Source organism: Melampsora larici-populina, assembly GCF_000204055.1.
Source record: "Melampsora larici-populina 98AG31 unplaced genomic scaffold MELLAscaffold_56, whole genome shotgun sequence".
NCBI lineage: Eukaryota > Fungi > Basidiomycota > Pucciniomycetes > Pucciniales > Melampsoraceae > Melampsora > Melampsora laricis-populina.
Window position 1 is genome coordinate 203,308 of NW_006768820.1, and position 17,409 is coordinate 220,716.

The 17,409-nt window shown below is 37.5% G+C and overlaps 2 protein-coding genes across 2 annotated transcripts; both read right to left on the reverse strand.

Annotated features, from left to right (window-relative positions):
* Positions 1-3,110: 3,110 nt before the first annotated feature.
* On the reverse strand, positions 3,111-4,460 carry MELLADRAFT_93089 (uncharacterized protein; the record flags this gene model as incomplete). The annotated part of the gene is made up of 6 exons (XM_007416059.1): positions 3,111-3,438; positions 3,505-3,626; positions 3,688-3,840; positions 3,906-4,105; positions 4,181-4,328; positions 4,392-4,460. 6 exons carry the CDS (start codon positions 4,458-4,460, stop codon positions 3,111-3,113), a joined length of 1,020 nt encoding a protein of 339 aa, XP_007416121.1.
* Positions 4,461-12,360: 7,900 nt separating this feature from the next.
* Positions 12,361-13,623, reverse strand: MELLADRAFT_67642 (uncharacterized protein; the record flags this gene model as incomplete). Its single annotated transcript, XM_007416058.1, has 1 exon — positions 12,361-13,623. The coding sequence occupies one exon, from the start codon at positions 13,621-13,623 to the stop codon at positions 12,361-12,363; it is 1,263 nt and encodes a 420-aa protein (XP_007416120.1).
* Positions 13,624-17,409: the final 3,786 nt, after the last annotated feature.

A 17,409-nucleotide genomic window follows, 5' to 3' on the forward strand; every position in this document is an offset into this window, starting at 1 on the left:
TTAAATCAACTTCATAAATCATTCAGCAATACGTCTACACAATTTGCAAACCTTGATCTAAGCCACTTAACAAAGCCCTATAGAATTCCGGAATTTGCTCGCCAACGTCGTCAGGGAAGTATCGGAGTGGTAAATCTACAGCCCTTGCTGACAGCAATTTGATTACGTCGCAGTTATATGATTTGCATCCTTCTGACAACGTTCAATTCGCCATCTGAATGCCTTGCAAGCTGCACATTGATCGTTTTGTCGTCCAATATTTAAGGGGATTTCATTCGGGAAACGACGTAATAAACTCTCTTCTGAGCCAAGAACCTCGATCGGAATTGCAGGTCCCCGTACACGAGCCCTTGGTGGCATATTAAGCTGATTTTCACTTGAGTAATTGACCGAAGAAATCAAATCCAAGATTTATTTCAATCCAAAGTGGTTTTTGAGTGACTTCGCCTTTTATAGAAATGATTTATATTTTAACGACGAATTGCAGCATAAATCAAGAAACAATCCGAGGTTCCAAAATCAATCGCAATTCAATCAAGAAAGCAATAGAAGAGACTTACAATCTTAGACCAAAAAAGTTTTGAACGAAGCACATCAACCATAATTCAAAGAGAAAATTGGATACAATTCAAAATTCAATCTATTTTGAAAGCAAAAGAACAAGAGAAACATACCGAGTTGAAAAAAACTTTCTTTTGTAGCTGACTGAATTTTAAAATAAATTGGAAAACAGAATGAAAGATTCTGCAAATTAAGCATCTTAAAAACCTCTAAACAAAAACGACATCAAGAAAACTTACGAGCTAAGTAAGACTTGTCTAATTTGAATTCGCAATAGGATGAGTTTTTGAAAATTAATCACCTCGTTCAGGTGTGAAAAAGGTGGGTCTGTTTTAAAAACAGTGCGAATGATTAAGTAACTACCAAATTAAAGGGCCGCTATAAATTTGTACTTATTCTAATTTTTTCTGGTATTTCTGAGCGAGCGTCAAACCTGAATCGAAACTGCGAGACGGCCAGTTTATATCTAGATCAGTTATAAACAATAAATATAATAAATATGATAATATTTATTATTGTGATTGGCACTAATCTGGTCAGCTCTCGTTTTGAAATTTTGTCCATACGTTTGTTGATATAGATACGCCGAATCACAGTTTTAACGTGAATCTAGTCGCTTGGGTGCTTCCTAGTTGTGAGCTTGCTGTTCATGATGTAACCAAGCTTATACTTGAAGCTGTTTTCGTTTAATTCTAAGTATTCAAATACATAAAAGTTGAATTCAAAAGCGAGACCAATGTCGGAATTCCTGAAGAGACCAATAATAAGTATGTTCATCAGCGCTGCACGACTGTTATCGGCAAATCAAATGGAGTGATAAACCAATTATATTCTTCAAGTTGTTTATATTTTTCAAATTGATTATTGTCCGTCACTGTCGCACATTCACGAGTTGTTATCATTTGTTACAACGCCGTCCGTACGTCAATTGTCTCCGGTATGTCCCTACAGGCGGTAGTCGAGAAGTTCGTCGCAAATTGGGGTCAATCCTTTTGAAGGACAAACTTCAGGTTGATAAAGCACGCCAGGCGAGAATTATGCGATTGCCAATGCAGCATGATAAATCAAATCAGGTGATTGATTTGCTAGCGATTTCGTGTAATGCTTGTCGTCAAATTCTTATTGATATTGGACCTCGCGCTCTTCCCAAGGTGGGTTATTGAAATCGGTAAAGTAGTAATGCGGTTGAATTGAATGGATAAAATCCGAATCATAGATTCTGTATCAAATTTCCAGTTAGATAGATGTGCTTAATGTGACATATACAACTTAGGCCAGGTTGAGTTTCACAGCATTACACAAATATTATACTTAAATTACACAAATTGGAATATTGTGATCTCCAACGCGTGCTATTGCATTCGGATACTTTCTTAGTAGTTCTTTATTTTGATGCTTCAAACACAATCTTCCTTAAATTGTATATTCTCACGTCATATAGTTTCTGGACTAACATCATGAAGGCCCAATCTTGAGTTGATTCAACGGATGTTCCGCATGTGCTTTTAATTGTTTCATGATTTTTACCAAGCCAATGATCTGAACAGTCATCAAAATAATGTACAATTATGTAATATGTGTAATTTCTTAATTTTTCTAAGCAAACCTATGAAATTTTTCATGGGAGAGTTTTTTGGAGAATAAGTGGTTAAAATTTATTGTGGTATTTCAACATTAAAAAAACATGTCTCTTTGATTTGGACCTATACCAAAAGATTTCTCAATTTAAGCAGTCAAAGTAGTGTAATTGGGTCTATGTGAAGTTTAAGCAGTAAGCAGACGTGGACGCAGCTCATCATTTATTAAGTAAACCCATTATAATTTGAACAACAATGGAATCTGGTTTAGATAGAATATGGAAAGTAAATCAAAAGAAATCAATTTTTTATTTTCTAAGTTAAACATTTTTCATGTATAAATCAATCAAATTTTGTTTATTTCTAATATGAGAAGCCAAATGGAGAATTACAACTTTTTAGTTTTTTGGTGATGATTTTATCAGGTGAATGATGGTAAAGTTGAAAGCCCAATTTCTGAGTAAAAATAAAAGAAAGATGAATTTTTGAGATTTTGGAGTCATTTTTTCTTTAGTGTCAACTTAGTATTCAATCAATACTTGTTTTTGAATTGGGTTAAATAAGCAAATTGTAGAGACGCAAAGACCAATCATCTAAAGCAAAGAACAATTGACATCTTGAACATGTTACACTGTGAAAATAATGTATTTTTCCAAGGTGAAAAATGATTGACATTAATGCACAAAATGATTAATAATGCAGAATTAATGCAGAAAAATGCAGAATTAATGCAGAATTAATGCATTTTTAATCATTTTGTGAAATAAATGTAATCATTTTTCACCTTGGAAAAATACATTATATTTGCAGTGTTAGGAATCAAGGGTCAAAAAGGGGACGGTTTTTTTTGATCTAAGTTGAATAATACCGTTTGATCACCAATAGTTGCCAGGCAGCTGAGAATCCTTCACTAAATACAAAGCAATTCACGATATGTTGTCTAATAGGAGCTATGATAAGTGATTTGTTTGATCAACCTTCAGATGCAATGTCAAGTACTTTGTCGTTCATAGCACTTCGACGAGCGCGTGGAGCGCGAGGTCGTTTGGCTGGCGGAGCTGCTACTGGGCTTTTGGGTTTGGGAGTTACCTTAGATTTATTCTTTTTGGTTAGCGCCGGAGTGTCTTCTTCATATGATTCATCTGATGCTTTGTTCTTTGAGGGAGAAGCATTCGATTTGCTCGATGCTGAGGAAAACGAAGTTTCAGTGAAGTCTGAGGGGCCAAAGGGGATGCTCGCTTGCGAATCAGATGTGACCAATGGGGATTTGAATGCCGAGTTCACTGCTCTTGGATTGAATCTAAAATGACATGTATTTATATTTGACTAAGAATTCGGCGTCTAGACAGCAAAGATCATGACTAACTTGACAGGCTTGTGTGGGTTAACTTGGGAAGAGGTGTTACCACTCGTGGTTGCTTTATTCCCAGTCGTAGTTGACATTTCTGACTCATCAATATGTCCAGAAGTAGTGGAAACGCGGTTCACCTTTGGAAATAATTCAAATTAGTTTACAACATTAGTCTGGAAAACTGTAAGAAAACCTTACAATGACCACGTAACAATTAGTTTGCTCGTTGAAATCTTTGATGTACCCATGGAACAAGCATTCACGGCCAACCTTTATAACTTTGTATGTACCAGCAAGGTGAGGGAAAGGGCGGATTCGATATTCTATTTGGCTGGTTTTTGGAAGCTTTGTCTGCGTAGATAAAGACAATGCAGGTAAATATTAAAAAGGCCTGAAAACATGTCAAAAGAACTAACTTCAGGGTGATAGTCTGAATGCTCTACAGTCACAATTGTAGTAACTTTATCTTTACTTGGGTTCTTCGGAATTAAATGTTGGATTGAATCCTCCACGATCTCGGTTTTTTTAAGGACACGTCCTAAGGCAGTCATCCCTACAGTGTCGACTAAAGAATGAGGAAAGCCTTCTCCATTAGTTACAATTCCACGATCTGATGCTTCGAAGAATAGTTGATCGTTCCTAGTATCCAAAGAATTTCAAGGGAAAAATGCTCCTCTCAAATAGTAAATACTCTTGGCAGTTAGCTTGACGTTCTTTCCACTATACCCGATCGCTTTGATCTCGTATGAAAAACTTCGGTTGTGATTTGCTCCATTACAAGGAATGGATAAAATGTAAGTCCGATATTGGCTTTCGCGTTGTGTTAATTCGGGCGTGATCTAAAACGATGAATAAAGATCAGTAAATGTTAGTACAAATAACCAAAGATTCGTGGGACATACTTTTTCTTCAATTTCGAAATTCCCAGCAAGATAAATCCCATGTCCAGTAATACTATCTTCATCAGACATAATAGTTATAGATCAATCTGAAAATGATAAAACAATAATTAAAATACGGAATTCCTTTGAAAGATCCAAATTCAAAAGCAATTGAGGCAAAAATCAATCTGTAGTGAGAAAGTCCATCTTGAACTTGGATTAATTTTAGATGAATTAAATGTTGTTAAGCGCAAATATTTAAGTACGGTTAAGGCACTAATCAAGCAGAAGTCAATCGAAAATTAATCAGTGAATACGAATTAAGAACAGGTCAAACACAAACTCACCATCTCGAGTGCAATAAATAGAACAGATATATATATCGTTATATAGACAGATAGATAGATATAGATAAATAGACAGGAAAGATATAAAACAAACCTGTGATTCTGAGTACCGAGTTTTGAAGAGTTTTATTAATATGATGAGTGAGCAAGTTAAGCCTTGAGTGAAGATCAATTTTTGTAAAAGTAATTCGGTATTCAAAAGATCAGTAAGTATCAATCAACACTTACAATATAATTTGGGTAATAAAAAGTTTGAACGAAATGGTATGCAATATTAGTTCGTTGATAACTATTATTTAATGAGTTTGATCATTAGTACGCACAATGTTGAATCAATTTTGAATACAATGAGGTGTGTCTCAGTTTTTGGGTGACGAAAGATTGTGTGGACATTTCGTCGTGGATCTTATATGTAGATTTCTTTATTATCACCGCTGTCGACACCAAGCGAAACAAAACTGCTGTTCGATTATTAGCGCGTCGATTCATGATGATTGATGTTGATTGAATTGATTGAATTCAGTGTGAATGTCCTCAAAGGATTTTCAATCGATTCATTATGATTTTCTAGTGACTTAGTGCATATGGCTTCATGGGTATACATCGCCTAGATATAACAATATATACGTTTGATTTGAAATGAATTTCTCGTTCATTCTGATATTTTGTGAAATAATATAATGATAATGATAGATACAGTAGTATCAACGCGTGTAGGCTTCAAGAAGGCAATCAGTTGAATCTTGAAGTTTCCACAATGATAAATCTTGATTGCCATCTGATATAAAAACGCTTTGTATGAAGATAAAAAAAGATGATGTGCGTGAATAAATTCGAATTTCAGTGGTGTTGTACAGATTTTGTGTTCGGTAGGGAACCTTGGTTTTGACAGTTGATGATTGAGGTTTTGAAAAGATACCTGCAAAAAGAAAGACGCAGGCGATGAATGTTGATTTGCCTTCTTAAGGAAGATTTAATTTGTTGAATTTCCTGTGTTGACGCGAAACGGAATCATTTGAAGACATCATCAGTCAGAAGATCTCAAAATCAATCGCTTACAATTTTCCAAATACTAATAAATGATAATGGGATTATAAGTTACAATAAACAGAGGAATCAGGCGAACCCGTCTATCGGCTGAGACAGAATTTATAGATTCAGGAAGCGATGTAAAAGCATTACCATCTTCAATATTGTCGTGAAAACAACTACGTCGATAGTAGTCCTTGTGCTTTGAGATACTTCGGAATACGGGGGTATTAGTATGAAATCAGTAACAAAGACGTACTAAAACATAAGTCATCTGATTGAAATTCATGGACAAACCTTTCGTCGATATCAAATGCAACGATTAGCATTGGTGTAGTCTAGTGGGTTTTGACCTATTCACATCTGATTGCAATTGTGAAAGGTATAATAACGAAGAAGTTTGATAGGTTGATTTGCGCAAATTCATTTTGGTACCGAATGTAAGTTGTTAAAATTTGCACTGTATCAGAACTTGTATGTCATCAGACTAAGTCGTGCATGACATTTATACTTGATCTGATATACAGGAACTTGATTTTCAAATGTAAGGTAATTTTTGTATCATGGATTTTGCTTTGTTTATTTTTTTTTCTTTTGGACAAATGATAATTTATTAAAAACCCCATTGAAATATTGAACGTAACAGAAGAGTGTCTATTTGACAGTTAATCTCAAATTTGGTCATATCCGATTGTGAGAACTTTGCTGAGTGTTATTGATTACACATACCTGTAGAATAACGCAATATAGATGCAAAATAAAAACATATCGATTTAGCTGGGTAGGTACAAAAGCATGAGTCGAAACAAACAAACACGTTGCACACAGATTTTTATAAGTTGAATTCTGATAGTCTAGGCACAATCACGTCTCTCAAACAAAATGATCATTCTACAGGGCGATCACGTTACGTGAGGCAGTATAACATTTATAAGTTTTACAAAGTAAATGATGTTGCTTGTCATTAAAGCTTTACTATGATATTGGTGTATTGACAATTAAGTGCTTTGGTTTTGGGCCCAAGTATTGCATTGCTGTTCAATATAATCATTATAAGTATGGGCTTGGGCCAAAGTAAAATGTAGGAATTGCTCACCAAAATTTGTTCGTAAGTCATTCTAGGTCTGAAATGGCAGGATAAATTTTGCGCTTGAAAGGCTGCAATCAATTCAGGATCTCGAATTGTTGACGTGTTGGGGGCTATAAAAATGATGTGTTTGAGCTTCATGGGCCTGATAGCGGGATTGTCGCTCATTGATGCCAAGATCCCCTTCCAGTTCGCTTTTGATTGGACATAATTGGTGATAAAAATTTCGATTGTTTGGAAAAATGGGCATTGCAACCACTCAAGATCGGCAGATCCAATGTGAGAATAAGAACAGCGTAGTATGCGAAGTCGCGGGAACGTGTAGAGAGCTAGTATTTCTGCGATTCGGCCTGGAAATGCATCTATTGACAACACTTCGATTGAATTCCAAAGAGCGAAGAGCACTGATCCGCCTTCGTTCTGGTTGTTGGATGAGGAGTATTCTAAGAATTTGATGTCCTTCCCCGCGGAACGGCAAAAGTTGATCACCGCGTGCATATTCGATTCATCTCCAGCAAAGAACAAATGTTTTAGATTGGGCAGCAAACCAGGATTGATATATAGATTGTTGAGCGAAAGAAAATTGATTGAGAGTGATTCTAAAGAGGGGACTACGTTGAGGAGAGCAATCAAAGAGTCGGAATCGTGTTTGATGCGACGGGCAATAATAGATTCGGACCCATTATCATGGCGGCGAGAGAGGATTGAGGAAAGAATGAGGACCTTGAGATTTGAGGCGCTTTTTGCAGCTTTGAGTATTTGTTTGGAAAACCCAACTGCACCAACAAATGCGAGTTTCAATTCAGTTAAATTGGGAAGACATAAGCCAAGAATTTGTTCAATTTCGAATATATTGACAACCGGCGATGGGTAACGATCGGGATGTATATTCACATGGACACAGTGATTTCCTGAATAGATTTCGGTAGAATTCGAATATAGTATGTGTCCAATGCTCAATCTTTGCAATTGGTGCATACCGAGATTAATAAAAGATAGATTTTGTTTTTTTAACAAGTTCAAAACCATGAACGGCCACCGTAAGTCAAGTTCTTGAAACACATAGCTCTTAATGGCATTATTCCATTCCTTATTGAGAAGGCGTAATTTCAATAGAGAGAGGAGGGATACATGGTTGACGTAATGACGATCGGCCGTGTTAATGAAATGAGCAGGAGTTGTAGCAAGATCCTGGTAGAAATAATGCAAAATGATGTCAAGAATTTCGACTGGTAAGTGAATAGGTTTCTGCATTGTTGAGGAACTTGTAGGGACAAAGCGTACGTGACCTTAATGATTGACATTGTGAACTACCTATTTTATAAGTCCAGACTGAAATAAAAAACGAAACTTGGAAGTAAATTCCCCATTGAATTTTTCGTGTGAATTGGGGTGTGTAAAAAGGATGAGCTGCAAGTCAGACCTTGTTACGTTGAAAAGCATTTTCAACATTGTTTTGATGTAAATTTCCGCGTGGTTCATAAATCAGGGCGATAACCCATTGCTAATGGATAACGGAGATGTCGGCAGTTGGAATTTCGATAGCTCGAGATGTGTATAAGGCAGATTGTGTGATATCGGGTAAGTTTGCGCGTGGCCCGCGTCTTATGTCGTGTTCTCGCATTTCGGAGCAAACTTGTTGAGACATGAGTTTTTGAAAGATTGACGAATGTATATAGGTCTTGGTAAATTCTTGTTGAAAGTTGGAGGCATAGGTTGAATGAGGGCGAGTGGTTGTCATGTTATACCAGATGCGATCAAGTAGTGACGATGGAAATGAACGTGAAAACCTTGAATCATGACGTTTGATTGCTGAAGAGACATCTCAGAAAAAAAAATGATTTGTGATCTGAAGAACGTATGTGTCATTCGCGCGACTCAAATAGTAAGAGTAGGGTTTTGTCTAAACTCTAGGGGGTTTAGGCGGTTTAGTTTTGCGTCAGGTTGTATTTGCTTCGGCTTTCTACATATTTCACTTGTATATAAGCCGTAACGTAACATACACACGTGAAGTGTAATTTTTTAATTTGTAGAGGACATGCCATTCAAGTGAGCACATTTGCTTTACTTACCGATTTATACAGTGTTCTCGCGGTTTGACACAAACTGGATTGGGTATATGTATACTAACTATAATTAGGATTTCCGGTTAGGCAAATTGAAACAAGAAACAGACTCAGGTGTAATACAGAATCTACTCTTTGAAAGAATTATTGGTTCAAGTCGAAATAATTCAGTCACGATGTTTTTGTCAACAACGTCATATAACGAGTATATTTAGAAAAATCAGTTGAAAGCTAAGATTTGGAATTACTTGTTGTGAGCTAGTGGAATCAATCTCTATTTCGAGATGTAGTAAGAAAAATACACAATCTGAATTCGACAAACATCTGAATTACAACGGTTGATTGACAGTTGAACAAACCGTATATCCAATTAGCATCAAATTCCAAATTGCTTTGAGGTGTGTGACTGATGTTGTGAAGTATTGACGCCCCTGGTGATCTTACTGAAATGCAAATTTCTGGGTAAATACTTGGATTTTTTGTTTCATGACTTGAAATTCAACGTACTTAATTAAAGTAAAGTTCCTTCCAATCAACGCCTGGGTGAACGAGGCTTGTCAATCAATCGTGTTGGTGGTCAGCTCCTATAGATAATAAACTATGTTAGTTCTAAATTTGCGAAGCTTAGTTATTAAGCAGAAACAGTGTACTTACCATTAAATCATTTAAATTCCAGTGAGTTCTGAAATGACACTGAATATGATGATATTTGAATAATGAAGTTAATTCTTCAGCCTTGCCTTTGATTATGAATGGGTCATGTGTGATAAAAATAATTTGCTTGAAGTTGGTTGGTTTAATGAGCAATTTCCCTTCAAGCACTTCGAGCCCTTTAATTAAATCCAAACGTGAATGCCAGAAATTGGTTACGAAAATTTCCATGTTTTGGAAGATTTCGAATTGTAGCCAGGATAGACCGTCTGAAGTGTGAGTTATATCAATGGTGCGTATGACTCTAAGTTTAGGAAAATTCTCGTGACGTAAATCGTTTGGAAGAAACTCAGGCATAGATTCAAAAAATAGGATTTCAAGGGAATTTCGCAAGGCTAATACTATCTTGATGGTTTGATCGTAACTTTCGATCGATGAAGCATCTAGGATTTTGATGTGTTTCCCATTACTTTTGCACAACTGGATTAGGGCAGCCATATTGTTTGGATTACACGTGACATATAAATGCTTCAGGCGTGGTAATGATGCTGGTTTTAGATTCAAAGGTCTTAAAAAATTGAGGTGAAGTGATAGTGATTCAAGTGATCTAGTGCCATTGAGCAGATCTCGTATTGATTCCGAATGAGTGATATGAGTTCCATGAAAATTATGGAGTACATTTAAGACTTTCAAGTTGGTGGTTCTTGCGAGGATGTCGATAATTTCGGGTGTGAAACTGATGGCAGATTCGAATTTGAGTCTTAAGTCCGAAAGAGTATGGTGACATAAATTTAGCATTTCCGTTACATGGTGGAGTTGAATTACTGAGTCATTCAATTTATATTTGGGAGATCCAGCATGATCGAGTGAATTCGAAGCCATTCCAAGAAATTCGAAAGCTAGTGTAGAATATAGGGCAGGCGAAACCACTCTCTCAAAACTAAGACGTCTTATGCGCGATCCGGTTGAAATGACAGCAGAATGTTTCCAATTTGTGAGGAAGCAAGAGATCACAGGCGTCGTGGCGAAAGAAAGATTATTGTAGGCGTGACGCAAGACTGCAATTGACCAAGCGGTTGCTACTAATCGGAAGTTAAGTAGTTCTAATAACAATGAGTGTTTCAGTGCCGGAGAATCAGCACTGTTGTTACGATTGATTGCTGGTTCGGACGAAGCGTCAATGGAATGAAGAAGAATTTGATTTATGATTTCCGCAGGAAAATAGTTATTACTACCCATGATTGATGCAATTAGTGTCGTTGCAACCAGGAAAAAAAGCGATGACATATATCTAGCTAAAAGTGTTCGATCTTTATCAAAGTCCTAGGTTATTCTGGGGAGAGGGATGCCTTGATTGGTTGGGGATAGAAAAACAAATGGGGTGTCAGATCGAAGGTTACTTGGGGTGAATCTAGAGTGTTATCAATAGTGAAGTGTCGTAACCGGTAGAACTTTACACTTGAGACGGGAAGAAAAAGTAAGTGTCTATGCAAAATCTCCAGGCGTGGAGTTGGCAATTGAAGTACGTACTGTTAATTGTGTAGGGAAGGAACTGTAAGTTGGTAAAAGTAACTTGGCTATGGAAGGTAGGATAGACGATCACATCAAATGAAAATCTTCAATTGGAGGGAAACGAAGAAACAAGGATTATGTTACTAACGTTCATTAGTAAGTCATTTGCTGGTTATGGATGTCAGATGTATAGGAGTATAATCATGGGATAGACCAGAGTGTGTCAGTCGGTCTTGATGTTCGGTGAGATTTTAAATCTATTCCGCATAGAAGATTCCGAGTGTGTCGATAGTAAGTTTTGTCATTTGAGGCAAATTTACGACCTATACGCTGAATCAGAGTAGAAGGTTTTGTTGATGTATTAGATGTGAAGTTGAGAAGCATGAGTACCCACGCGTTAAACAGTTTATAAGCGATTCATATGTGGAAGTGAAAGAGAACAAACCGTCACAGTGGATTGATGAGCACAAGGTGAGGGCAAGTGTTGTGAAGACTAAAAAATTAAGTTAGGAATGTTGGTACGAAAGACTTACCTGTGCGGTAACAGTAAAAAAGCTTAAGTCCTTACTGCTAGAGCCACGTTAGTTAAGTCTGTGGAAACATCACATGCAGTGTTGACTTAGTAATGCCATTGAATATATTTTTGATACATAAGCACCAAGCATATTTTGGTACTTTTTTTAAATTAGAACGGATGAATTGTCTTGTGATTAGTCATTCACAAGTCGAGTCGTAAAATGTTTATACATCTTGGATAACAATGCATGTTTCTGGGCAGAATGTTTGATTTAGAACCTTCTACCTGAAGCTGATACATAGGTGTCTTGTGTTTGTGTAGAATTAATTAAGTAATCTTATGTTTGTCGTTAAGATGGGATGTGATGCAGTCTTCAGCAAATAGAAATTTGGGTAGGTTTTTAAAGAGAAAATGGATTACATTTATATGTACGTGTTACTTGATGTGTTGGTGATAAAGCAAAAAGGTTGAATTGAATAGAAAGTATACATAGGACGTGGTTCTTATATAGATCAAGCACTATAAAATCCATCTAAATAATTACGGCTGGTTTGTATGTGTGAGGTCGATTCCAATCATCGATACCCACCCTGAGTAGATTTATGACTAATAAAACATGTTAGTAAAAAATCCAAGCTCTGGGACCAAGAAAAAAGATGAACTTACGTAATGTCAAGTGAAGGAAAGTCTACCAAGGCTGAAGATGTCACTCATTGTTGATCTTGTTAACTAACTCCTAAAGTCAATAAAGAGCATGAATGGAGGGTTAATATTATTTGAATCAGTCAAGACGCTTCGATGTACTTACAATTAGATCAGGGAAAGTACATTTGGAGGTGAAGTGGCAATATACGTCATGACGTTTGAACATTTCCGATAAGCTTTTGTCTTCACCCTGTTTGGCTTCTTGATTATTCATAACAAAAACAATGTCTTTGAAGGTTATGGGCTTTGTGAGCAATCTATCCTCAATTGCTTCTAAGCCGGCGCGGTAGTGATCATGTGAGTGCCAAAAACTGGCTACGAAGGTATGCACGTTTTGAAAAATTTCATAATTTAGCCAAGACAGACCGCTCCTGGTGTGAATTACGTCGATAGTACGAATGACTTTGAGCTTCGGAAAAATTTCAGTTTGAATATCAGTAGGCAAAAGATCAGGGATGGACTCAAGGAATAAAATTTCGAGCGAATGTTGTAGGCTTAAAACTACTTTGCTGATGTGGTCGCGGTTTTCATGTGCAAATGCTTCTAAGCACCTAATATCATTACCATGGTTCTGACATAACTGGACGAATGCTTTGGAATTGTATGAGTTGCATGTTAAAGACAGGTGCTGTAAATGTGGTAGTGATGCAGGTTTCAAGTTAAGAGGTCTTAAGAAGATGAGGTGGAGTGATAATGATACGAGGTGAGTAGCAGCATTTAGCAAGTCCCTTATTGACTCTGAATGATTAATTTGGAATCCACGTGTGTTGCCAACTATGATCAAAGCTGTTAAGTTGGGAGTCCGTTCAACGATCCTAATGAATTGAGGCGTGAAACTGACAGGAGAATCAAAGTTGAGTTTCAAGTCGCTAAGCGTGTCATGACATAAATGGAGGGCTTCCTCAACGATTGTCATCGGGATCACTGGTTGATCAAATTTGTATCTGAGGCACGCCAGGTAACGAGATGAGGTCGAAGCTTGACCAATACTTTTCAAAGCAGACTCGGATTGGAATGCGGGGTAATCAACTTGGTCGAATGTGAGGGACCGCACACGAGATGCGGTTGAAATTATTGAAGAGTGTTTCCAATTGTTAATGAAGCATGAAATCATCGAAGTTGAGTTGAAGCGAATGCTATTGTAAGCGTAAGGTAATACTGCGAGTGACCAGGTACTATTGACTAATCGTAATTTAAGGAGTTGTGATAGTAGCGAGTGGTTCATTGGCGCTAGGTGAACAATGTTCTTGCAATTGATGACTGAGTCTGAAGATATATCGATGTAGTGAGAAATGATTTGGTATACAATCTCTACAGGCAGAGAGTGATTATTAGGCATTGTTGACATATGAATTGCATTTAGTACAGGATGATGTAGTACGATGAAGTGAGATAAGTAAACTTAACTGTGTTTGGGTTAATATAAGGAGCGCAGATGATAAAAGAGAAGTTGGTATTGTGGTTGATTGGGGGTTCGAGATAAGTATTGGGGTAAACTGGCATGAGTTGTTTTCATGCGAGCTGAAAAGCATGAGGATAATCTTGTGTCATGAACACTTGATTGGAGAGACGGTGAGTGAAAAGAAGTCTATTTGATGTTGATGAAAATAAGTCGTGCCACATCGACAGATGGAGACTGGTTAATCCACGGGAAACTGGAAGACAGGGTATCGGGGACTGGCTAAATCTCATGCAGTATCTCGTTTGTCTTGATATAAAGTGATGTCCTTCGAAACATGAATCCGCAAGCCTGGGCGGAGAATAAACCCAAGGAGTTTGTTTAATCGGTCAGTGCAAGAATTTTGAAAATTGTCAGTTTGTCTTTGAGCGGAAATTGTTGTGGAAGGTAGGTAGGTGATGTGATCAGACGTAAGTGAAGCAGGCAACAGACTATTTGAGAGACAGAAAGGTACCATTGAAATTAAGTCCTAGGAGTAACTTTAATCCAGTTTTGGACAATGTGGCTAAGACTTTAATCCAGTTTTGGGCGAAGTGGGTTTGGCTTTAACTTGTATGATCATTCCATTCTTCTAACCACTTCTGACTCTAGTTGAATTGCTTTTGTTTAATAGATATGCTCTTATTTTTCTTCCCTGTTCGGTTCTAGGCTATCTCCTTGTTTCGTTTTGCCGATTTCAATCGGAAACGGCCATTTCCAAACGTGGCTTCATCATGCCCTGCCCTAGTGTTCACTTGTTACCACCCATCACCTTACTACCTTCTTCATCACCCTGACTTCAAAATTGAAATTGATTTTTCGATTTGGACCAATTCAGGTAAGTCCCTCTTCCCTTTTATCTTCTTTAGCTTCTAACTCGTTCTAACCTGTTCTACCTCCTCAGCCTTCACAACCCTCTCCATCCCTTTAGCTCAAAATCGAGATCAAATCTCGATTCTGACCAAATTAGGTAAGTCTTTCCTTTTTTTCTCTTCTGTAGCTTCTGCCCCTTCTGACTACCCCTTTCTCTTTTTGTTTTCATGTACTCTTTGTTTAGTTTAAACCATCCCGATCGATCGATTTCTAGTGTTTGTGTTTAAGGCTCAGCCAGCCGTTTTTTTTTCTTTCTTGCTATGTTCCTGTTTAGTTTAGTCTAGATGTTGTCAGGGATTAGTTTGGCTGAGGATGATGTAATGAAAAAAAACCAAAAATGCGACTTTTGGAAAAAGATATGCTGAGCTGAGAGTGCCCCAGATAAAAAAATAAAACTAAAACTAAAAATAAGCTATAAAAGGAGGCCTTCAGATAGCCTTTCAGAAAACTGCTTTCCACAGCGGCAAGTAGTATGTCAAAGAAGAAAGATAAGCCAACTGGACAAATACCAAAGAATGAATGGTACATGATGTTTGCAGAATGGACAAGGGCAAAACAACTCATGTTAAAATATTTGAGAGAAAAATATTGGCATGTAGATATAGCAAAAGGGTGATGTCTAAACTTCTGCTTAATTCAGTGTATCGAATTGAGGTTGAAACTTTGTATTACAAAATTCAGGTTGTAGAAACACTTTGAATACATAGAAAGTTTAAGCTTGAGACATGGAAGGATTACAGTGTTCCGGTACGACATAATGGTCCAGACAGATGTTATGTGTAATCACATCAATGGAGCTCCTGGAGATGCCGGCGTTCTGAGACCAATCTTCCTAGAAGAAGCTTTAGCAAGGACATTGCTGTTGAGAGATGGTAGACACTTATTATTAGACAATTGTAAGCTTTTTCTATTGTCAACAAGAATTCTTAGACAGGAAATAATTTTTCTGATTGGAAAATTTAGCCTATGCAAAAGGAAATGTAAAAGAACCTTTCAGCCCGATCACAGGAGGTAAATACCCTGAAGGGAAAACACACAATACAATAGATGCCCTGATAATTGATGAACAAGAAGAAGAAGAAGACAGCTATTTCCTAAAACCCCCTCCTTTCAATACAAGTCATAGTGCAAATTGTTGAGGCTGGAATGGCGTGGCGCCCTAGATGGCGCGGCAACCAAGCCTAGCTCACCTGTTTTCGGTTTAGCCTGGATGGAAGGCTTAGGAATGTCTAGGAACATGTTTCTGTTCAGACCGGTTTCATCTAGTCCTCTAGCGTATTGTTGTAACGCCTCGTCGAAACTTGTTTCATATAAATGTTCCACGTTCTTCTCTAAACTTGTGTCTCTTTGTTTGTTTCGGTAGACTATCACTGACGCTAGTTCAATACGTTAGAACCTTATTCCTCTCAATGCTATTGTCACAAATCTTTGTTTGTTTCGGTAGACTATCACTGACGCTAGTTCAATAGCATTGATCTTCCCGCTCTGTCCCTCTACAGGTTATGAGCTATACTTTACCAGGAGACATCGACGAATCATTTGATACTGCCAACTCAAACTCAATCGAAGGATCAGGAAACAATCACAAAACTACCTCGCGAATTGAAGACTTACCTGAATCCGACATTTCTGACCAACACGCATTAACTATGGACAATGCAAATCAAGGTCTTATGACCAACGCCAACGATGGAGATCAAGTCATGACCAGCCAAGTTGCGCCAGTTTTACATCAAACTCACCAAAGTTTACATAACAATCAACAGAACGTTCACACTCAACAAAACCTTCATCAAACGATTCAGAATTTCTTTCAAGTCACTCCGGAAGCTGACGGAAGAATCAAATCATTCGCCACTATGTGGAAACATTGTCCAATCAAATTAGATCGTCTTACTCAATTAGCTGCTGACGGTAACAACTTCGATATTTGGGACGCCGACTTCAGAAGATTACTTAAATCTTTTGCTGGCTGCTCGACTTATCTTCAAGAAGGTGCCTTACCTACTCAGACCAGTTGGAGCGACGACTATGCTGAAGGAGTCGTAGGTCTCATGCATTGGACCATCGATAAACACTTAAGCCTTTGTCTTGATCAAGTTTCCCAAATTCCATGTGGGAGATATGCTTACCTCAAGGCGCAATTTTCAGGACAAACGTATGCTAGCAGAGTATCCTTATATCGACAACTTCATTCGACCAAGTACGACCCATCGTCAGAAACCATCGATTCTCATATTGCAAAGGTGGCCGCTATCAGACGCAAGTTAGAACGCTCGGGAATGATGATTGGGGATGATAATTACGCAGCTATCTTAGCTACTAGCACTACACAAAATGTAATCTTTACCGGGCGGTAAAGAAAACTACTGACATAGAAAAGTCCTGAGGCAACAGGAAGAGAGCTAAAAATCTGAAAAAATATGCTCCTTGTTCCTAGATGTTGGGGCGTCATGATGAGTATTTTTTTGTATTTTACACACGGATATGGGTTAATGTACTAACAATAAAGGCTGAGAATCATCAAAAACCCACCTGTAACAATACCTGAAATTTGGCCCTTGATTTTGAAGACAGGATTTTGGAATCTTCAAACATCAATAACTTTTGCAGTCCTCAATCAAATCACTCGGTTTGAAGTGCATTAAAAAGGTGAGCCTTTCCTCTACATTTTGCATTGAGACATCACATCTGTAGCTGGTCTAAAAAAGATCCTACAGAGATATTCATGCAGAACTGTTTGAACATATGTAGAGTGTTTAAATGACTAGATAGCACCTTAATAACATTATGAAGTGTGAAGGAGAATAGTTC